The 24,784-nt window shown below is 41.0% G+C and overlaps 1 protein-coding gene across 1 annotated transcript in view; it reads left to right on the forward strand.

Annotated features, from left to right (window-relative positions):
• The window catches only part of LOC133994967 (protein sidekick-1-like), a 240,242-nt gene that overhangs the window by 157,676 nt on the left and 57,782 nt on the right, over positions 1–24,784 (forward strand). The window contains exons 7-17 of the mRNA XM_062434212.1: positions 210–312; positions 3,178–3,353; positions 5,997–6,080; positions 7,677–7,871; positions 8,607–8,723; positions 8,882–9,049; positions 9,833–9,935; positions 10,068–10,241; positions 13,793–13,929; positions 15,323–15,470; positions 22,376–22,516. Of these exons, the coding sequence (XP_062290196.1) occupies positions 210–312; positions 3,178–3,353; positions 5,997–6,080; positions 7,677–7,871; positions 8,607–8,723; positions 8,882–9,049; positions 9,833–9,935; positions 10,068–10,241; positions 13,793–13,929; positions 15,323–15,470; positions 22,376–22,516 (1,546 nt within the window). The remainder of the gene's footprint in view (positions 1–209; positions 313–3,177; positions 3,354–5,996; positions 6,081–7,676; positions 7,872–8,606; positions 8,724–8,881; positions 9,050–9,832; positions 9,936–10,067; positions 10,242–13,792; positions 13,930–15,322; positions 15,471–22,375; positions 22,517–24,784) is intronic.

Below are 24,784 nucleotides of genomic sequence, written 5' to 3' on the forward strand. Positions count from 1 at the left end.
TAACTGCACGAAGCCCCTTGCATTTCATAACGTGGGGCTTATATTGTGTCTGATCGCCCACCAAGAGAGTATCACTGCGTGCAAAAGATTATAGTAGTGTGTGTGTGTGCAGGACAGTATAGTGGTGCGTATTTGAGATTATGCTGCTGAGTGCAAGTGAGTGTGATTCATGGCCCAAATGGCCTCTCATATTTCTCTATCTATCACAGATCCTGAGTCAGAGCTTGTGGCTCCGACGATTGTGATCGGACCTAAAGACACAACAGTGGTGGCGGGGAGGGAGGCGATGTTGGAGTGCATCGCTAATGCCAGGTAAATTTCTTTTATGTCCTCTACTCACACACACACACACACACACACACACACACACACACACACACACACACACACACACACACACACACACACACACACACACACACACAAACATTTCCTTTCTTGCTAGACAGCACTGTTTTCTTCCAGGCCAATTAGAGGACACCACATAAACTCACAGCTCAGCAAGTTGCTACCCCTAGTAAGAGAGTATAGACACATACACACACACACACACACACACACACACACACGCACGCACGTACACACACACGTACACACTGGGGGGGCAGTCTAGTCTGACTCAACAGATGTTTTACAGAGCAGCAGCAAATTCTACTTCAGTTCAAGAGTTGCCAGAAACACAAGTGTAATCAGTTTTCCCTCATCCCTTAGATATACACTATCCAACCTCCCTCTGTGTCCAAACTGAACACCAGCTCATGTGTACTTAATGGGAAACAATGCAGTATTTGTTTTGAATGTAGTCTGTCTCAAGTCCATTTATCCCCTCCAAACGACTGCTTTTGGATAGACTCACCTCTCAAGACTGAAGGAACAATTTTCAACCGTATTTCTATAGTATGTATTAGTCATAAGGGTGCCATGTTTACAGTGCAGCTACAATATAACTTCCACAAGGCTTGCAGTTTGCTTTCCGATCACACACTGAATTCACTGCTTTTATATGCCAGGCGATAACGAAATAACTGGAGGGACAGTTTGTGTGGTTTTCTCCTCCTTCGACGTGTTCGCTAAAACTCAACAACAAGCCATGGACGCAAACTGCAGCCAGCCGTAGTTATCTCTTAGTATTTTGACAAGGATAATATTATCGGTATCAGTTTTTTTTTTTTTTCATACAATTTGTAATTATGTTTTTGTAGTGTCATGCCCCATAATTTTTAATGCAGTCTGGACGCAACAGGTGATATCCTGCACTAGAGTTTCACAGTGTTTGTGAAGGGTTTTTCTTGTTGGATTGTGTTATTCAGTCTTAGCCGCTCTGTTCTTGACCAGCACTTGACCACTGAGCAGCACTCAAGATAAGAAAAAGAAAGAGAGACAAGATAATATTACACATATCAGAGAATTCAAAAACCGATATAAAAAATTATTAGCTAGGCATGATCCATTTTCATTGTACTAACAATGAGAAGGATGGTCAGGCCAGGCATTTTTTAACACCAATTAATTTTTGTCTTTGCGACCCGTTCCACTAGTATTACAACTGCAGACAAATTAGTTTCCTGCATTCCTACTGCCAGTAACACTCCACTCCTCAGGGATTGTTTCTGCTATCAGAGAGATGATTCTGCACCCAGGGAGGAACTGAAAGAGATAGACTACACTATTGAAGTTTTGGAGAAATAATGCTATGATCAGTGAAGTCAAATTAAAGTGCTGAAATCTAAAAGCATCTGCTATTCACGTCCATTAACCATTAATCAGTCATTTGCACCAGTGCAGTCCTGGCACAGTAAAGTGTTAGAATAATTCAGACTTTGATTGTGAATAAGCAGTGCCATCAGGCCTACTATTGAACACAGTCAAATTTGCTTTTCAGTGTTTGGATAAATGTTGTATCTTTTTTTTTTTTTTTTTTTTTTTTTCAAGGACAGGACTCACTGAATAAGCATATATTAAAACTTAGACATACCAGCCTAGTGGTAAGTTTAATTGCTTTTTCATCCAGGTTCGTCGATACCTCGAGGTGTACCGTCTGAGAGTGAAAGCAGCTCACTCTCAACTTTATTCTGAAGTACCAAAATTAATCAGTTTGTCAGCAATTATATAATTTAGAGCTGTACTGCATGTTAAGTGGACTTGTTCTAGTTGCATATAAGTTGTTTTTGCTCTTAAAAAGACTTGAGTATTATTACAAAAAAAACAGCATAATTTACAAAGGAATATGTCACTGAACATAAAAACCATCACCCTCACTTTAGTGAATTACCAGCTTGCCTTCACCTCCTCCACATCTCCGAATATGAGTCCTTTGTTGGTGCCATCTAACTGTAATGTCGCAAACAAACTAATTGCTATTCAAATAAAAGCCAAAAAACTTCTTAAAAAGAGAATGCAGTAATAATAAATCAAAACAATATAACTTTGATCTCTGAGCTAATTTATTTAGGAGATAAAACTTCTGTGAAGTGATTGTAGCTTGAATTTCACAAACAGTCTTTTTACATATTGTTTTGTGCCATTGCATCCCTTTCATATAGAATTATGTTCAATGACTCTATTATGCATTAATTTAACACATCATAAATATGTAAATCAACATATATTAAACTGATATTAAATAAAAGACAACCCAAAACCTTCTATTGTCAGTTAAACTGCAGGCGTAGTAATATTTTTAGTGTGTTTTGTAGTGTAAATTTATTAATGGGAATTCGTATTTGCTGTTTATTACATAATTAGATGTCTCTTAGTATATCTGTTGCAAATCTTAATGTAGCTGCTTCTAAGAATTGAAATGTTGCTTAAAGATGGGCTGAATTGAGCTGCACTGTCATGAATAGATACAATACCGTATAAATGCTGCCTTACACAAATACACACACATATACACACCAAAGAATGATGTTTTGGTGTTTATCCAAACAAAATTTCAGTATGCATTAAACTCATTCTCCAACATCCAGATAACTGACTGAAGCTTCTTCATGCTGAGTGGAGCTGACTGCTCTGATATACAGACTGTCATCACTTATTTCCTGCCTCATTGACACATAAACTGATGGATTTAATATGTTGTAATTGCCTTCTGTCATTATTTTCTTTTTTCTTTGATTTTTTTACCCCCACTCCTTCTCTTCTCTTATGTCCTTTTCTTCTATGCTCTCCTCTCAGACCTGTTGACAGTCTGGTGGTGTCATGGAAACGTGATGGGCGTCGGGTGACCGGCGGGCGTCGGCTCGTCATTCCAGCCCCCACCTCCTCTGACACAGGCTTGTATGTTTGTGAAGCTTCGCAAAGCAACAGCACTGCCAAACCTGCGGAGGCAAGGGCACACCTCACTGTAATGGGTGAGAAAAAAAGCACACACACATAAACACACTGCTTAACATCATTATCCATGATTATCCCGGGTAGGCCTGACCCATCAAAGCTAATGCCCTCAACATGTGCCATTAATTTCTGTTTTAACCTCGGTCTCTTCTTTTCTTGTACATTTTTTGCCTCAGGCACTGTTTCATTTTGTTTATTCCTCCATTTATTCTTATTTCTCTCCTGGAAACGCGACTGCGAACGCCCCAGGCTGTGACTGTCAACTACAGGGCAACTCGAGCTGAATCTGCTGTCCACACTCACCAATAATCTGTCCGTTGTAGTCACAAAAAGCTTCTGCATTCATGCATGCACAAATGTATCATGTGTGCACACAAATACATGCATGTATATACTCACACAGTCACACACAACCATAAAATGGCACCACAGACACACAACGCCTATTTGCCCGGCAGCTAAATTAGTTTTGTTCCCCAGAGTCACCAATCAATAAGAGAACACTGAAAGCACTCAAACCAGAGCGTTCTCGTCACAATCCACTCCTGTCCTTGATATGTGTGCGTAAATGGAAAATAACATACACTGTGGCAGCGAGCGTGTGATTGATGAAGCGCAACTTTTCTCCGCTAGTTGTCAGCGTCTTTTTGATCTGCTGTGATTGTCGGAGCGAAGGGAGCACCTAACGCAGAGAGAGCAAACTACCCAGGCCTACAGCATACACTCATCAGAAAAGACATGTCAGAATATTTATACCTTTTCATTCTCTTTTTCTGCCCCCCACCTCACAATCTACAGCCAATTTTTGTGCCCTGTGCTCGTCTCTTGCTTTCTATCTTCCTCCCCTGTATCACTCTCTCTATCTTATCTTCCTTCATTAGGCCAACAGGACTGTTAAGACCTTCCTGGCAGGGACAAAGTCTGTATGTATTCATATGTATCACAGGAGTAGAGACTGATGAATACATTGGTACTGATCCTCTTTTTCTGCTATGGGCTCAACAGACCTTGATGCAATGAAAGGGATTCCTAAACAGAATAGTGTATGTGTCTGTGTGAAAGAAAGAGAGAGCCTCAAAGGTATTCATTATTCAATTTCATTTCTTTTCTGCCCCGATCCACTAATCGGAATATGTATGACACAGTATGCCGGCAATGTATATTGTAAAGACGACTACTGGTGCAAACAACAATATATCTATTGTTGTTCTCCATCTTTGTTTTGCAGATAGACAGCGTAGAATCCATGGAAGCTCAACGCTCTAAACCCAACCACCCAAACATCCCAAAAAGTGTTTTTTGTTAGTGAGTCTAGGTGTTTGCATTCACCTGCTTGCACGGAGGGGGATTAATGCATCTGTGTTATCGGTGTCACGCCACATGGCTGTTATTCATCTCTTGTTTTCCTGTTCTCCCTTCGCCGCACACTCCTCTCGTTCTCTTGTCAAAATAGTGCAAAATTCCACTGTGCACAATAAAGATAGGAGATGCGCCATGTGTGGGTTTAAAAGTTACCATGAAGTAGTAAAGAACTTTAAAGTCAGTGTATTCAAGTAGAATAAATGTGGCGTCAACATGGGAGTCTGCTGTGTAGCTTTAAACACACACACACACACACACACACAAATGCAGACACACAGCTTTAGCAAACTTGCCTTTTGTCTTTCTTTCTTTTTACTGCCACCTCAGTTTACCCTACCACTGGAGATATGAAGAGGAAAAACACAGAGTGAATCGATTTTTATTCTTTTTCTTTGTTGAAAGTACAACAGCATTGTCAAAAACATCATTATTATTTGTTAATATTTAACAAGTATGGAGCTCTAGAGAGAAGTGCAGAAATGAAACTTATAATAAAATGCTTTCTCTTCATTCGATAAGATTTGTATGCTTGTGCCACCTAGTATACATATTCATTATTCAGCACATACACTGGACATTTGAATTTCCTGAGCCATTTTTCAGTGAACAGGTGCCACTACTGTGTGGAGCTACTTTTCCAGAGATGCCAGACTGAAAATGAATAAGCCATTCAGTCTTCCTCTTCGTTTCCTTAGGCTTGCTGTGTCAATATCTCCCGCTAAATATTACAAATGTTTTTGAAATAAGTGCAGAATAAGCGATTTTATAATAACATGTAGTATTTCAGTAATGCACCAAAAGGCATATATTCACATTCAAATGGAAGGAGGCATTGTCACTGTCAGCATTTAGAGCGACACTGCTGAAGATGGGAGCAGTTATTGGCAGCAAAATGGAGTAGTTAAAAAAAGGGATTGTTTCCCTTGGGAAACTCAGAGAATGTGTTTTTCTGTGAATGTGTGTGGAAGTCATTTCAGAGGGCATATAGACAGAAATCCTGCCTTGTAATGACACTTGACTTATTTAGGGCCAAGATGGGGAACCATTTTTATTTTGCAGTACCAAGTCTCTTCTCTATTTAAGAATAAATACTGCTCTTCTTTAAAGATTTTGTTGCCGCTGTTTAATGATTGAGTAGAGTAAGCCTTTTTTGAGGGCTTATTATTTGTACTTCAAACATGTTGCCTACAGCAGGGGGTGTTCTCAGTGTCTGGAGGTGTTATTTTATCCATATATTGATGCCTGGTACTTTAAATTACAATACTTTAAATATAGTGTCCCAATGTTTTTCTCTCCAGAGCCACCTTCTCTGTCTGCTCAGCCCAAGAGGAAGATCGTCGCTGACCTGGATAGGAATGTAGATATCCCCTGCCAGGTTACAGGTACACTGTGTGTGTGTTTGTGTGTGTGTGTGTGTGTGTGTGTTATTATAATGACGTTGAAACAGCTTTTTCAGGAAAAACATGTCAGTGTTCCGTTGGGTATCAGACTATTGTTTTAGGACAGCCTTGAAAAATTGTGTCTCATAAGGTTTCAGCATGCTTAAAACAAAGTAGGCTAGGAGCACCTTGATAGCCGAGTGTTACAATGCATGCCACGTAACAGCAGCGTCCCTGGTTCGATTCCGACAAGGGACCTATGCTGCAGATCATCCCCCTCTCTCTCTCTCTCTCTCTCTCTCATGGTTTCCTGTCAGCCTCTCTGCGCCCTACTGACACTATAAAGGCAAAAAAATCCCTTGAATATATATATTTTTAAACTAGGCTAATGACATGTAGTCCAACCAGGTCTGAAGGTGAGAGTTCATAGTTATTAGGAAGGGCCACACTCAAAGGTACTCTGTTTGACAATCCAACAAGTACTTCAGTTGTAGCATACTGTGGCCCACACTGGTGTAATAGCTGAATATCTTAATGGTGTATGTGTCCATGTCTGTGCAGCAGTTGTTAAGAGTAGGCGTTGGTCCTGGTCTTTGTACAATGAGACTATCTGTGTATCTTATGTATCTGCTGCTCATAGTGTTTAAAGGTGACTCTGTTTACCCAACATTATGCTGTTTTAATGTCATTCAGTATGTGTGTGTTAGTCGAGGGCTTCTCGAACATGTGACCATGCTTTTGGCAGCACGAGCAGATTAACATGCTGAGACCAAGCATGAAAATCGCACTTATTCATGACACCTGTTTTTAACAGGATTACATGAAAACACTTATATGAGCAGGGGTGGACACAGCTCTAAAAACTGCAACAGAGTCACACACTCATACACACACATACACACACATACACACATTGAGCGAGTTTATGTTCTTCCTCAGTAATCTGATACAGTGGCAGTGTAATTAAATAGCAGGGGCCTGAGGGTATGGAGAGAGGGATGGTGGCTGGGAGGAGGAAGGAGGGAAAGACAGATACAGTGCCGATTGACAGAGTGAGCAAGACAAGGAGGGGGTGAAAAAATACTTCATGCATGTCTGTGAAAGCTTGACACCAACAGATTGAGAAAAAGTGTGGAATTCATCTTTCCTTCCCTCTTTCCATCTAAAACACCCATCCACCCACTCACGCACTGGTGTGGAGGGGTTGAGATGGAGTAATTGCATGGACCCCGTGCCTGTCATATTGGCATGTCCATCAGACAGGTGGGAGCTGATACTATAGATATTTGGTGTGCTGGTCTTGCCCACATCTTTTATTCAGAATGTTTTTTGGCCCCTTCTGCCACCCTTACCCTACCACCCACACCCTCCAATCAATATATTATTAGCAGTCATTATGCCCACATGCATATTTATAGGGAGAGAGTGGATAACAGAGAAGAAAGATTGGTGTGTGTGTGGCTGTTTAAGTGGGAGTCGGAGCAGTATGCTGAGCAGTAAGGTCAGCTGGGCTGTTTTATTAAGGAAACTGAAAATGTTCTCCCTCTGTGTGTTCGTTTTTTGTTTTTCTGGGGGTTTTTTTTGGGTGCACATGTGTAGGCGTGCCCCAGCCCAGGATAGAGTGGTACAAGGACGCAGTACCTCTTTCGAGACTGGCCAACCCTCGCTACAAGGTCACCACAGCAACCGGGCTGACGGTGCGCAGGGTGCAGCCAGGAGACGGAGGAATATTCCAGTGCTTTGTTCGCAACGCTGCCGGAGAGACCCAAGCACACACACAACTCCTCGTCTCTAGTGAGTTTGTCTGGCATACGAACGCACTACAAAACAAACTTTTGCCCTCCGTTGACACAACTTGTTCCCTGTAACTTTCTTCATTTATATTCCTACTGTAGCGGCTTCTTATCTCCATCCTTTATTGTGTTACTTTCCTTTATTTCATCATATCATCTCATCGACATCTAAAATGTACTGCAAGTCAAAGGTTCAACAAGCATTCATTTTTATTTTAAACTTAAAAATCACACATCCATTATGCTGCTTCGCCTTTCAAAAAGGTTAAATTATGTTGCAGCTGGGAAGTAGAGTTGAGTTGTGGCAATCCCAGCTCAACCTTATTTTTTTTTTTTTTTTTTAATCTAAGTGAACGTCAGTGTCAGTCAAGTACTTTGCTTTGACTTGATGGTTTGCATTCGTTGTAAACTGCAAAACTCAACATGTTGTGCTATTTGTCTCTGTAGAGAAACATTGTGTTTAGTGAGCGTTTGATTGTAATTAAAAGTCCCCATCGAGCTGCCACACCTCTCCCTTCCACATTTGTGCACACACACGTAGCGGTAAGTAATGAATAAAGCGTTCATTGATCTCAGTGAAAGAATTCGTGTTTAGATCAACACTGTCATTCTTTTTTTCACCCTGTTCTTCTTCTTTCTTTCTCTGCCAATAAGCCCAAATCTTTTCCCACATTTCTACTCTCAACAGCCATTTATCTGCCTTTCTTTCTTCTCATGTTCTCACTCTGTGTTTCAGGTGTGGCCCCCATATTTACATCCTCCCCAACTGACCAAACAGTAACTGATGGGAACACAGCCTCGTTTACCTGCCAAATGAGTGGAGCCCCAAAACCTGCCATCACCTGGAGGAAAGGTAAAAGACCAAGCACACTGCATGACACACTGAGCAAACAAAGACACAGATGCCCTCGCAAAATGTGTTTTTAATTAAAAATGTGCTCAATGACTTAATTACTTTACTTCACCTGGGGGCTATTTTATTATTGTCTCACTCTATCTCAATCTCTGTAGGATCACAGGTCCTAGCCAGTGGCACTGTCCAGGTTTCCAGATTCACGCTGTTGCAGTCAGGTGGTTTGCAGATTAAGCCAGTCAGCTTCCAGGATTCAGGAGAATACAACTGCATCGCTGCCAATTCAGAGGGAACCATCAATGCCACGGCTACCCTCACTGTCTGGAGTAAGACGCATGCACACACGTATTACACACACAAACAAAAATACATTAAACTACTCAATGTGCATTCGCTAAATGGACTTAAACAGATATGGAACACTAATTTATCCGTAGCTGTCCGATTGCATTAGTTCAGGATGGTGAACAGCAGTGTGATTGGTTATCGATGCAGTGGGCTGGTGCAGTGGTGAAACAATCATCTGATTGGCTGCTGAAGAGGATGATTGATTAGCTGGTAAACTTATTGATTTGCTGATTTTTTTTTATATATCCTAGATGCTTCAGATTAAATTCAGCCTGTAGGATCCTTGCCTTCTGTCAGAACACTGTGCTTTATGTAAAGTGTCCAGTCATGTACACTCTCACCCATGTATACAATAAATGAGTTTGAGACATAGAGATGCCCTCTACACTTCATCCACATTTATTTTTCACCAGTCACTTGTCTAGGTCCTAAATCATTTGAATGGTAAACACCTGACAGTAACAAACCACCGATAATGTGATAGACTAAGCAGTTTGCCAACATTAGAAGTGTGTGTGTGGGTGTCTGTTAGTGAGAGCTAAAGTATGCCGTTTATCTTCAACAGTTCAAGGCTGAACTGTCGACTAATTAATTACTCATTATTCAGGAACAGCATATGTTTACATCGTCACAACATACACAAACCCAATTTCAGCTTCTAAATTTACCTCACCTGAGTTCTTACTATTCCTCCCTCTCTCTCTTTTTCTCTCCTTTTTCTTCTGTTTTTTGCCTTCTTCTTTCTTTTTGTTACATTGCAGGTCGTACAGTCATTTCTGTGCCTCCATCTGACCAGCGTGTCATTAAAGGAACCACTGCCACTTTGGACTGTAATGCTACACATGACCCCAGGATCAATATCAGGTACCTACTTGTCAGCTTGTGTGTTTATGTACACACAGTATGTGCATATCTGCTTATTATTTTAGTGTCTGTGTCTCTTCTCTGTGTGGTATGCAAGTATCTGTACATACATGTGTATCTCCATTGTTATAGCTTCAAGTGGGATCGTGGTGGTGTGCCAGTCCTTCCATCAAGTGGGGGCCGTGTTTCTGTGCGCCAGGGCTCCCTCACTATTGGCCAAACGTGGTCAGGTGACATTGGGGATTACACCTGTACTGTGACATCGCAGGCTGGCAACGATTCTCACTCTGCACGTCTTGAAGTCATGTGAGTTCAAAGAATCGTGCAAACTGTTCCGATTGTGTCATCTAACTGCCGCTACAGCTCAGTAAACAAGGCTCGGACTCAAAAGTAAGAATGAGTATCATAAAATAAGTAAAATAAAAAACATAAAGACGGGCACCAAAGAAACAACAGCAAGCAACAAATTTCAAAGGTGCATAAACAGGCAATAACAAAAAAAAGGCAGGCAAGGGGTCAAAAAATGCAGGGCATGCAGAAAACAGGCTTAAGGCTGAAACGCCATACCTGGAATGAGCTGATAGAAGATCTGCCGGGATGTACGTGGAAATGGACAGGTACATATAATAAGAAGGTAATGAGGACAGAGAAACAGATGTGCAGGTGGGTGAGAGACCAGATGATTGACAGGAGCACACAAAAGGCAACTGCTGGTTAGACTCAGACTGGCAAGATATAGAATGACAGGTAGGTCAGTAACTGGCGTTCAAAAATGAACAGAAAAATGTGTGAAAAAAGAGTTCAGAGTCCAACTGACACCATGACAACGTCTGTCTGCAGAGCTACATATCTGTGTTTGCGTCGTTTGATTTGTTTTACGGATTTATGAAGCAGTGATCAAAAGCATTCAGTTGCTTAACAAACCTTACATCATGCATTCAGTGGTATGCATTTAACCAGACTTTACATTGCCCTCGACATTTCTTACATTTTTCATGGTATTTATATGATGAAATACAGAACAGGCAGTCATTGAATGAACAGAACTTGTTTTCCTTGAGATTACACACAACTACGTTGACTTAGCATGCTGTAGACAAATAGAAAAAAACAAACAACAGTCTGGCTGATTCAAACTACAGACATGACTGACAGGGATCGACTATTATTAAAAAAATAAAAAATAAAATCTTTCCTACTTCAGGAGAAGCAGCAGATATGTCATTTGTCACATTTCCAAACATAAAGAAAGCATTACTCTCAGTTCATTTCAGCAGTTGTCTAATTAAGTAATTGCTTGATTCCAATAATAGGCATGTTCCAACAGATGTCAGACACTGTCAAAACCACATACATGTCTATACCATCACGAAGTGTAGGGTATGGAGAGCATGGTTAGATAGTTAGAGTTAGTTATTATTAGACAGTAGTAATAGAAGTACAAGGTCATATCTGCTATCAGGTACCACTACTATCTCAAACTACAGACATATCACTGTATCTGTGTGTGTGTGTGTGTGTGTGTGTGTGTGTGTGTGTGTGTGTGTGTGTGTGTGTGTGTGTGTGTGTGTGTGTGTGTGTGTGTGTGTGTGTGTGTGTGTGTGTGTTTGTGGGCTTTGGTGAGCACATTCCATATGTGTCACATTGTGTGTAAGGAATGTGTCGGCATTCCTGACACTCAGATTAAAAGATGCCGCACACATATTTGAAGTGTATCCCACGCTCCGACCCACACTGGCTCATTATGACAGTATACGATCAGGTAGTGGCCTTTATATATTAATAAGCACTTGTATAATATATTTATAAAAGGCACTTATGATATATTAATACAATTGCAGGGCAGTAGAGAGATAGAACATAAGTCCACGTCTTTCTGAATTATAGAGAGACGAGAGGTTAAACATGTCAAACTGAGAGGGAGGGAGTGGGACTGTTTATGGCTGTGCAAAAACATGTGTGGAACGTAGGGATTTCTCTATGAATGTTTGTGTGTGTGTGTGTGTTTGTGTGTGTGTGTGTGTGTGTGTGTGTGTGTGTGTGTGTGTGTGTGGGCGCGTGCGTCCACGTGTGTGACTGGCATTCTCGTTAGCTCAGTATCAATGGGTCATAGAGGCTAACAGACGCTGGCGGCTGAGGAGACAGACTAATTACCAGCAGGTTATTGGTTCAACTCTCACAAGACCCATCCATGTGTTTGTGAGTGAGTGTGTGTGTGTGAGTGTGTGTGTGTGTCTGTGTGTGTGTGTGTGTGTGTGTGTCTGTGTGTGTGTTTTGTGTGGGCTGTGTGAAGGTAGTTGCTCTAACACTCTCTAAGCTCATCCATTAATTAATATGATCATGTCATCTCAGAAAAGAAAACATCATTCTCATTTCCCCCCGCTCCCTCTCCCTTATTCACTGTCGCCCTGGCTTCTTCTCGTCGTACCACTCTCCCTCTCCCTGTTACATCACTGCATCTTCTTCATTCATTTCGCATCCTCTCTCTCTCTCTCTCTCTACCTTTCTGTGCGTTCCCCTCATTTTCTGACTTCACTTGGATATTAAAATGTAAAATCATATACAAGCAAACACAAAAATGTAATCAGGCAAACATTTTTAACCCTACATCATCTGATGAAATGAAGTCTGCAGCTTGCGAGAGGAGACCACTTGGACAAGATATCCACATATCCAGGATTCTTAAGAAATAATTGATGAGCTTATGAATATAAAATGCAGCTGGTTTAGGCACAAGGGATCATGGCTTTCATCATGCTTTCAGTGTAAATATATTTATTTAGTTATTTATGTGTCCTGTTATCTCTGCTAGCACCTGTAGCCCTCACAGAGAGCTACACTCACATTTTCTTCCTCCTCCAAGCCAACCGTTTTTTATAAAGAGAGTTATGATGCACTAAATCTGTATAATCACATATTTGGACACTCTATTGCGTTCATGAATATGTCTGCATTGCTTTCTTTGTTATTAACATGGCAAAGATGCACAAATATCCACGGGGGACAGAATTTCATTCTTCTGTATTTGCAGCAGAGAATAAAATATCACAATAAAAATATGCAAACAACAGCCATATTTAAAAGATATCACCCACTGGAACTGATCCTGGATCGGACCCAGGAACTAACTTGGGTAGCGGAGCCAACATTATTGCAGTGCACATATCAAATAAAAAAACAAAACACAGGAAATAAATAACTGTCTAATGGAAAATCTGAGCACTTTGCCACTGCCTTGTTTTTGTGATTCAAATGTATGAATGTGTAATTAAATGTCAGACACACTTTTGTCTAGATGTGGATGTTGATATTTTGGGAAATACTTTTATTTGCTTTTTTGCTGAGAGTTAAAGCAGCAGTAGATAATTAGCTTAGCTTTGCAGAAAAACTGGAAACAGGAGGAAACAGCTAGTCCGGCTTTGCCCAAAGGTAACAAAATCCGCCTACAAGCTCTCTAATTAACATGTTATATCTCATTTGTTTTATCTGTACAGAAGCAGAGGTGTAAAACCAGCAAGTTATGGTTTTACAGGGGTTACGTCCTGTACTATTTCACGGTCATGAGCAGTAACTAATAATATGGTTTCCTGGCAACTGTTTGCAGCCAAGAAGTAGTTCTGCTGGAAGGTGGATTTTGTTAAATTCAGACAAAATTAATCCAGTCTTTACGCTGAGCTAAAACTGGTATTGATCTTATCATCTACTGTAAGTCAGGACAAGGAAGCAAATAAGCATATTTCCCAAAATGTTGAACTTGTCCTCTAAAGACTTGGTTCTGATCAGAGGACCCAGCAAAGTGAAGTAAAACTCACATCTGACGTTTTTGTGTCTTTCTTGTCTTTTTTTTTTGTGCACAGTGAACTTCCACACTCCCCTCGCTCCCTGGTGGCCCGTCTCAATGACTCTGACTCCCGCTCCGTCCTCCTGTCCTGGCTACGCCCCTTTGATGGGAACTCCCCCCTTCTGTACTACCTGCTGGAGCTCTCAGAGAACAGTATGTGTCTGTCTGTGTGTGTGTGTGTGTGTGTGTGTGTGTGTGTGTGTGTGTGTGTGTGTGTGTGTGTGTGTGTGTGTGTGTGTGTGTGTGTCCCTGGGCATACTTTATAGTCCCTGAGTGGCAAACAGCTGTTCACTTGCTGTCTACCAGGCACTGACACACACTCATTTACATGAGGCAGACATATGGAAAATAGTGTTGCTGCATAAATGTACATGCAAGTTCCCTATAAATAAACTCTTATTTTCCCCTCCCTCCTTTACTCTCTCTCTCTCTCTCTTTATCTATCTGTCTCTCACCCTTTCTCTACCACAGATGTTTTAACAGCAGGCTGGATCTCCGTCAAATGAGAAATAGAGGGAGAGATAGAGGAGAGAGGGGATGTGGAGTAGAATGACAGGAGAAACAGATTGTAGGAAGATGGCTGCAGAGCCACTCTTACTTCTAAGCAAACAGGATGAGATGGGAGGAAAGTGTTACATGCACAGCCAAGCGCTCGGAACATGACTATAAGAGTTAAACAGATAGACAAATATCAAATGTTAATGTAGTTTGACATTTTAAGTCATTTTCGTCCAGATAGCTTTTAAGGAGACAGCAGGAATATTTTGAGTTTTCAATAACAGTTTTCAGCTGTCACTATTTCAGCAGCTGTTCTGTAGCATCTATTAAAAATATGCAAAAAATAATGATAGGGAAAAAAATATGTATCATCATGAGAGAGACGAATGAAAATGCGGTGAGGAACAAAAACGGAGAGATAAAGGAGAAAGAGGAGGAATGCAGAGAGCCCTAAACATCTGGTACATTGCAGTAAAGACTAAATCCAGACAGTGAGGGATGGAGAGAGAGAGGGACAAGAGTTTTGTGCACCCTGGTTACCCAGTGTGTGTGCATGTGTGAGTGTGTGCACCGAAGTGCGTGTTATAAATTAGATATTTTGGATTGTATTTCAGAGAGAACTATACCAGCCACTATAAATACAGTGTATTTTTATGCCAGACAGTGGTTCTAGTAGACTCAGTGGAATACAGTTGCACACTATACTTTTCACTTCCAGAGACACACATGTGGCCGGCGAGATTATAATAGTGCATCTGTCGTATCTTCCATGGAAAGATAGGCCGACAACATGATGCAAACAATATACAGCAGCATCTGTGCTTCTTTATTAATCCCCTCCCCTCCAAACTTTCCTTCTTCTTGCTTTGTTTGCTGCTTCTTTTCTTCTTTATACTCTCTCCTTCCTTTTCTACCTACCCTCCTTGCTGCTTTTATCTATGCCTCCCCTCTTTTCTTCTGATTTATGGGCCCTGAGTGTCCCCTGTGTCCCTGTTTGTCCTGCCTCCACCAGATATTATCAGGCTAATCTTTGTGTCTTTCTGTCTAGACTCACCATGGAAGGTCTACCTATCAGAGGTCGATCCTGCGGTGACTGATGTATCAGTGGGCGGGCTCACACCTGCCAGGACCTATCAGTTCAGGCTTTGTGCTGTCAATCAAGTGGGCAGGGGTCAGTACAGCGCGGAGACACAGAGGTAAAGGCAAAGCATGCACACAGACACATTGAGTCATTTAGTCTATGCCACACACTCACCACTACCAGCTTTATTAAACATATAATTCACAATACTCCTTGTGAAGTCACATTACTATTTCACTGATGTTTCCCAAAAAGCATGAAACCAATTTTTTTTTATGTAGAACATGCTGCGATTTGTGTGAAATAGAGTTTTTTTCCCCTAGTTCTATCTCTGTGTAATAGACTTGGTCACACTGCCTTACACAAACTGGGTATGAATAAACTGGAACCTTTCTACAGTCAAAAGGCATAGTGTATGCACCCCCACACACTGTAATTTGTGTATCTAAGTGTGTGTGTGTGTGTGTGTGTGTGTGTGTGTGTGTGTGTGTGTGTGTGTGTGTGTGTGTGTGTGTGTGTGTGTGTGTGTGTGTGTGTGTGTGTGTGTGTGTGTGTGTGTGTGTGTGTATCGCCATGAACACGGATAAGGGACACTGTATAAAGAATGGGGATGAAACGGGTGGATTCTCACAAGGCGAGGACGAAGGAAGGGAGCAGCCCTTTTTGTTTCCTATGCAATGATCAATTTATATTCATCACGTCCACGCTGTAGATTTTTACGTGTCCATGTGTATATATGCATATTTCCCTGCATGCCTCCTTCCATTGCAAGCAGTGAACTAAGCAGCAAAAATGATGAAATTAACTATTCTGCATGTCTGTGTGTGTGCGAGTGTGTGTAAATGGGAGAGTGATTTGGCCTGCAAAGTAAATAAATTGCTGTGCAGATGTTTTTATGTTTGTGTGTGTGTGTGTGTGTGCGAATGCGTTTGTGTTTGTGTGTGTGTTTATCCCAAGAGAAAACTCTAATGGGAGTAATTATGATGCCTTAGCACTGATGAAACTGAATAGAGTGAAAGAGGGTTGGAGGAGGTGTGGCAGGCCTCTTAACAATTTTGCCCCCGAATATATACACACACACATACACAGCAAACAGCCAATCTCTGACACGCACACACAATACAACAGATGTGGCTGTGTATTATAAAGGTGGACACACATACAAACATGGTTTAGTCTGGCTAAAGAGACTGACCATTGGCAGATGCCAGTTGTAGTGCTGCCAAATAGACTCTCAGCAACAAGAGCAACCATCACACACTCACACACCTCAGATTACAGTCTCCTTTTAGTTTCCCTCTCATCAGCCTGCTGTTGTCTCCTCACTTTGCAACTTTCTCTCTGCTGATTCATTACCTTCTTTAATTTAAAATAACTTATCTTCCGAATTTGTTTATTGTCCGGCTTAAGTCGTTCCTTCCTGTTCCTCCTTCCTTCCTCTACATGGAGTCGTGCGTTGTTTGTGTCCAGCAGGCATTCTGCTACCTGGTGCACAGTATAAAGTCGGTTGTTAAAGGCACCACAAAATAGCAGGGACTGATCCTCCTTAAATGAAACACTGGCAGAGTCATTGCTGCTCAGTGTATCAGAGCAGATGGATACATCTCCTCTTCAATGTTCGCCTTATACACAATCGTGCACACTTTACTTTTCATCTGCTGGATGTTTGCCTGGATAAGACACGCACATAAACAGTCGCAGATGCCAAGGCGCCTGCTGCACTTGACACACAGGGAGAGTGAGGCAGACAATATTTTCTGCAGAAGCCCAGAGCTCCAAATGAGAAGGATGACAAAATGCAGTAATGTGGACAGAGTGAGGAAACGGGACAGAGAGTGAAGAAGAAGCTTGTAATATTGATGACAAAAAGCCCTTATTAAAGTTTGAACTTCCAGCTGCTTCTACACTCTACCATTTTGTTCTTGATTAGGATCTTGATCAAAACAGCATTAATTCATACTTTTTTTTTTGCTCCCCATCATCACCCTGCCTTTCTTTTCTCACTTCCCCTTGGACATCCGCTAAGGGTGAACGAATGAATGTGATCAAAGCTGAATAACATTACCTCTAAATGCAGAAACTCAGATGAAGAGTCCAATTATACCATCTGGAGTGTCTCTCTCTCACTCACACACACACACACACACACACACACACACACGCACACACACAAACTCACAGTTATTCACGCATGACCTGCATTGACATCATCACCATCTTTAAAGAGTAAGCATTAACAGAGGAATGACAGATTATGCATAAATGCATTGAACTCTGATCACCATAACTTTAATGCATCTGTTTCAACTATCTTTTCCTTTACTTTAATTTTTATTCCAGCTGTTGAGTTAAGAACCAGAACTCCACAGAACTCCACACTGCTTGTGTAGTAAAAAAAAACAAAAAACTTCTTCATATAGTAATATACACACATACTGTATACATGCGTAACGTGCATGTACAAATTAATGCTACAGGAGCTTGATAAGGACATTTACAATGGATTTGTCCTGTAGAGTTATGCTGAAGGTGCCTATAGCATGAGCAGTGATTTATTTACATCATAATGTAGAGTAGAAACGTCAGGGCGATTGCATAGGGTCGGCTTTTTCTGAGAAAGGCTCTACCAGGTGGTGAAAATCACATTGTTTGCATAGCAGAATGGCAGAAATCACTTGCCTTTCTTCAACTTGCTCAGGAAAATGTAGCAAGAAATACAAAGAGGCTCATTTTCTTGCACTTACAGTTCTTGGTGTACCCACATGTGGTGCACTATTAGTAGTCATATTTTTGAAAAGGGAGGTTGTAAGCTGCAGATTAGTCCTATATATATCTGGGCAGATTCTGTAGGTACCAAAGATGTACTATAGATAGGTGAAAACTGACATAAATATAAATCAGACGAACCCAATGTATGCTGCTTTGAATAAGATAGTAAAGCCTAATCTTTATACTGTGTAGGAATGGAGAGAAACAAGCAGAAAAAGCTGATTCTTTTTTTTTTGGTATCTTACCATTCAGTGCATATGCAACGAAAGCTTACTTTACTAAATTAAATGGAAAATATGATTATTTGGGCTTCTTTCATCTCTTCCATGATTTTTAAACATATTTAATGAAAAAGGATTTTATGACCGATGTCAGGTTTTTTCACTATTCATTAGTGTTATTTAATTAACCTACATTTTCATTCTCCTGAATAGTCCTGCATTCCTGCTGTGCCCTCCAAGTAATCTTAGTTTTGTAACAGTTAATTAGACATTAAACAAAAAAGACCAGAAAGTGCTAAAAGCAAATAACGGTCAAGTAATAACTTAATTATAGATTAGGGTGCGATTTTATATATCCATGATGGACTTTTTGTGCAACATTAAGCAACATTTTTGGGATGCGTAGTCATGCCAGCCCTTTTTCAAAGTCCTTTGTTCTTGTTAATTGTGTTATTATAAGTGTTATACATATGTCATACAAAAACTGCAGACTCCATGATCACACAATGTGTAACGCAAACAAAATGGTTTTTTTTAAACAAGATACTTCTGCACTCACTTTTCTGACCTCCATCCTCTGCTAACAGTCAAAGACCAACCATCTAATTATGCGAGACAGCTTCTGCAGGAGTATTGTTGTTTATTTTCAGCAACAATGTAATCAGCTCCAACTGGCACTTACATGCATCGATTGCTCATTGTTTGTGAAAGCTCTAATCAGCCTTAAGTGAGCCAAAGCGATAAACTGATGGACCACTTGCTTTGATACAGGGCGTCAGTTCACCCCCACCGCAGATTCAATCGTGTTCATTCACAAACAGGGACAAGAACAAGCCTTGCTATGATTGTCAGTATTATTTCTGAATGCTCTGTTTGTATTTACGTTGTGACAGATAAAGCAAGATCAGGAGAAGTACAGTAAAATAAAATTATAAGTCTGATTGAAATGATAATTGCAGCTCAGCTTTAATTATTTAGTTTTACAGCCTTGAGAGGATCTCTACAATACAGTCCCACAATTAAGTCAAAAACAATAACTGCTTCCTCTTATTTCACGTGAACATGGAAAGTATACTGCAACAATGATAACAGAGCATGGACTTTTTGAAGCATTGTTGCCTATTTGCAGTAAAATATTTAATCAACCAAACAGGTAACAAAACCACAAATGTATTGTTTATTGAAGCGATTAAGCTGTTAACATTTTAATTGGACTCAACAAGCACATAGCACATGCAGTGTATCATTTGGAAGTCTCAGCCAGTCTTGATTCATAGTGAGAATATGCAAAAGTTTCTCTATTTCCCTGACAGTCTCTTTAGTGTGTCACCGTCCTCCATTTGTGCAGCTTTTAGCCTGAAGCGAAACAGCACAACATTTAAAGGAGACAAGCCTTAAAGTGTCAAACAAGAAGAAAATAAGCTCATCTATTTCAGCTGGTTTTACCCAATCATGTCACATCTGGTTTCCCTCTCTCTTGTTTTATTGCTGTTGCCCTCTGTTCATTTCTCTCTATTTCCTCCTCGCAGTGGATCTAAATGTTACTATCCTGTTTGAATAGAGGCAGACTTAACATCCCGGCAACACTATTAAATTTAAGATTCAGTGTGTACGTGGATTTAGTGAAAAAGCCAGTGGGCATTAAACTGTGGAGAATGACACAGATAGAAACTTTAGCTAATTCCCAAAGCATAGGGACACACAGAATACATATCTCCTCCTCATTTTCATTCACACACCAGAAAAAATGTACATCTCCTCCAGAAAATGCCCTCTTTTCCTTAATAGCAAGGGACAGAGAAAGTGTGTCACACAACGTTCAGGCAAAGTTACAGGCCGTGTTTGTTTTGTCTGATTGCAGTATATGTATGGGGTGTTGCTATGAATGTTTGTGGGTGTATGAGTGGATGTGAGGTGGTGTGTGATATGAGCCTTTAGGTAGGGATTTATACATTTAGGTTCCTGCGTGAGGTTGATGTCCTCATGCTGAACCCACTGTATGAAATATTTACTCGTAAATGGTTGGGAGTGAATTAAAGCAATTCACAAGGAGTTTGTGCTATTGGGTGTAAGTGTGTCAGTGTGTGTTTTATTTGCAGTCAAACAGTGAATGACCACATCTGTTCAGTACTGTATGGGTGTGTGGATGTTTGTGCAGCATGAGTTTGTGTATGTGCATTAATGTGCATCATCAATTTCAGTCAAAAGCTGTGGCATAGTTGAGGATTATATATACCCCATTTCCAGACGGCTACACTAATGCCCATCTCATTCACACAAGGCCCATTAGCCTATGTGTGTGTGTGTATGTCTGTACATGTGTATGCCTGCAGCACCTGGTGCTGTCTGACAGTGCCTAACCTAATGGAAGTAAAGCACAGCTGTAAAACCACTGGCCTGTGCCATATATCCGCCTGCACAACTCTCTAGCTAACAGCTTTCACACCCCTGCTTCTACACAGACAAACGTACAGATGTGCACACATAGTCAAACACACATTTATAGGCACATACAGATTCACACACACACAAATACACAGAGCCATACCACAGCTAATGGCTCAATAGCTTATAAAGAAACATTCAGGGAGAGATGGGGGCACAGAGGGACGGAGGGGGTTGGAGGGAGAAGGTAATGTAAATCTCCAGACATAATCCATGGAAGGGAAAAGACCATCGGATGTAACAGTCTGTCTTAAGCTGGGAGAAATTTGTTTGGTGTGTTTATATGTGTGTGTGTGTGTGTGTGTTTATGTGTGTGTGTGTGTGTGTGTGTGTGTGTGTGTGTGTGTGTGTGTGTGTGTGTGTGTCTGTGTGTGTGTGTGTGTGTGTGTGTGTGTGTGTGTGTGTGTGTGTGTGTGTGTGTGTGTGTGTGTGTGTGTGTGAGCAAGCACATATGGGTCTGATTACGTTAGCTGAGCTGCTTACAGTAAAGCCAGAGGCTGACCAGCTCAGCCTGCGTGCTTTACCGACCATGAGAAGGGCTGGGAGCTTTAATCACGGGTGGGGGAGTGGAGGGGAAGAAGAGGAGAGAAGGAGATGAGTAAAAGATAGAAGGATGAAATAATTGAGGCCAAAGGACATGATGGACGAAAGGTGAAAGTTTGCAGATGTGGGAGAAGAAAAATGGAAAAGGAGATCAAAATGTCGCAGGAAAGATGGGTTTGAAGAGACAGTGGTGAGGGTAAGAGGGCAGAGAGAGTGAGGGATCATACTGTCTCGCTGGAAATAAAAAGATTAGCTCTTTGCTCATTCTCTACTAATAGTGATTTAACTATCTATTGCTGTCACACAAAGTAGCGGGTATGCTGGGGGCGTTGCGGTAGGGTTGATGCTGAAATTGAAACTGCCCGGACAAAGATTGAAACATAAATGGGAAACCTCAAGTAAAACAGAATATAGTAAACAGTAATCTGCAACATAGAGACAGTAAATGCCTGTTTATCGTTTTCCGCTACCAGTGAATACAACGCAACAGCAATTCAGCTTCTACTGAGTTCATGAATGCTTTTACATTTGTTGTTTTAAACATCCAGTGTCAGCTCGATCATTCCTAGGAGAAATCCTCTGGTGCACTGGAAGCGATGCGTTAAACGTTTCCATCAGCAGCAGCAGTGGTTTGTTTGAAATAAATGAACACTATAGAAATAGATGAAAAACAAATGTATTAAATGAAATTGCAAGATACCAGGAGAACGAGGGATGAGAGAGATGAGCACGGAATTCAATAAGAATTCATCAGTGCGCCTTAAGCTGAGAGATGATTCTCTATAATGAGTTGCAGCTCTGTCTCGTGTATCTCCAGTGACAAACGTGATAATTTGTTTGCAGACAGCTTGACCCCCCAGACTAGAAAACATTTTTGGAAAAGAAAATTACTGTAAAAGTACCTTTTTAGATCACTTACCTAATACTCGGTTCCTTTGCAAACTGTCCATGTGTGTTGAACCTCCATCCTCATCAGACACCTGATCAATGTCATCAACATAATTTGTCTCTCATGCTCTCTTTCTTTCTGTGTTTGTGTTAGATTGATGCTGAGGGAGGAAGCACCCAGTGCTCCTCCGAAGAATATTGTGGCCAGTGGGCGGACAAACCAGTCCATCATGGTCCAGTGGCAGCCTCCGCCAGAACCCCAGCTTAATGGAGTCCTCCGAGGATATGTACTCAGGTGCAGTACACACACACGTACATTCACAAAAACATACATATTTGGCTTTATACCCCTGTTAGTCAGAATTATTGACTCTGATAATAGCTCTCTGGGTGTTTGTTTTGCAATCCCTCTTCCCTAAACAGTGACTGTCCAATCATAGCTTAGCAACTGTAACTACATCTGGCAGGTCTGTCAAGCTCTGGATGTCTCCACATGCCAATACATTGTGCATTGGGGTGTTGTAAGAAAGATACTCTGTATGTACCCGAAAGAGTTTGGATGGTGGTGTCTCCTTGTACTCTCTACAAAACCAAAACCACAACAACAACAACAGTGTAAAGAATGGATCGTTTGTCATTGCTAATAAGCTGCAAATATTAGCATGTCCAGCTAACCTGTTAACCATCTACAGTTAAGTTAATTCCAAGGTGAACAGCGCTTAATTCTACATTATTTTGGGGGGTCACAGTCCTGACTAGCACATCCTCTGCAGAGTGTTCTTTCCCGCTGTGGGAAAGCCAGTCCTGAATGCTACTCAGGCATGTAATCGCTGTGGGAGACAGGGGGTCGTCACACCCCCCCACCCCCCCAATACATGAAGCATGGAAAATTTTCCCTCCTAATATTTCTAATTGAAAGGACATCTGATTCCCCTTAAAATCTGAAAGAAAGGTAATTTGTTCCCCTTGATATTCAGTGTTAAACCAACTCCAGAACGTACTGGATGTATGTCATTCATAGAAAACCTTCTGCGTCTCATTTGTGTTCATGTTAACCAGTAACAGTGAAAACATCTGAGCCCAGCCACACATCCTTTGGTACTCAAAACTGGCATTTTAATGTAACAGAGTGTAACATAACATGGAGCGCAAAGGGAGGGGGAGACATATGGTGCTGCACATAACAAAGACACATACAGGCCATGGATGTATTACAGGCAGTAAAGTTACTTTTTACAGTGAGCAGTTTCTGCAGCTGTCCCCAGTGTTTCAGGCTGTTCTCCACATTTCAGCACAGAGGTTGGTCCATAAAGAAAATTACAAGAAGGGCAAATGCCACAATGTGTGTGGCTTTAGCTAGCAGAGGTGCGCACACGTTGAATGCAAATTAACTTTCATTTAGTTTGCCTCTTTTACTTCTCTCTAGTATTTCGTATCTATTACTTAAACCCATTGAAATGTCTGTCAAAATAAGGCCTACAGCTATTATTGTAATGTGATTCAGGCTAAACATCAAAGATAAGCCTGTCATTATGCACACAATAGATTTTCAGTATTTTAATTGTGTTCAGGGACTGGAGTTGCAGAGTTGAACTTTTTAGCTGATAAACCAGGGAATCTTTCCAGTCGCCCATTTAAAGGATCGATCACTCACTTTTTCTCCCATACCTCTAGTAGTGTTTCTCTATTCAGAAAGTTTTGTTATGTGGCACCAAAGCAGGTGAACCAAGTGTGAACACAGTCAGACGGGAGGTAAGATTGAAGTAAAACAGTATTTATTTTTAGGACTGCAAGTTTAGAAGTTCAGCCAAGTGAGGTCCAGGGAATAGTTCAGAGCTTAGCCAGACGGAGCTCCAGATGGTGAAGTGTGGAGTTGTGTGGGTCCAGGTGAGGAGAACAGAGTACACAAGAAGAGATGAGGTCCAGGAGACTGGCAGGAGAGCAGAGCAGACAGACCTGCAGGGAAAAGAGAAACAGGTTCAGACTGGGTACAAGACAAAAGGCAACTAGTAAAATGCTTAGGTAGACAAGAATGGCTGGAAGCGTTTTAACTGACTGAAAGGATAATATGATCTGGCAGAGCTGAGTATATATAGGCAGGTAGATTGCAGGATTAGGTGCACCTGTTGGGGCTTCTTAACCTAACCCCTCCATCCACACCCCCACAGTGACTGTTCTTCAGCCACAATGACTTTTTGTTATGTTTTTATGGCTTTAGTATGGTTGCCACACTCCCTAGCCCCTGCACTTTGAGAATGCACACAAAGTAAGGTGCAATCCAGTGTGAGCTTCAAGTCCATCCAAATATAAATATCCATTACACCGTATTTTATTGACCAAAATGTTTGGTGAAGGCAAGATAGCTGAAAATGTTACAATTAGTTATTAGGTTGAATAATTTGTTTAATTCCAGAATATAAAAGATCAGAAATTTTGATAATAATACATTTTAGTAATTGTTCAAGAACAACAGTCACTGGTACCAGCTTCTCAAATGTGAGGATTTGCTTCATTCTTCTGTTTTATACTGAAAATTAATAGAAAATGTTGGTTTTTAAGACTA

The sequence above is a fragment of the Scomber scombrus genome, chromosome 2, assembly GCF_963691925.1.
Source record: "Scomber scombrus chromosome 2, fScoSco1.1, whole genome shotgun sequence".
Taxonomy (NCBI): domain Eukaryota; kingdom Metazoa; phylum Chordata; class Actinopteri; order Scombriformes; family Scombridae; genus Scomber; species Scomber scombrus.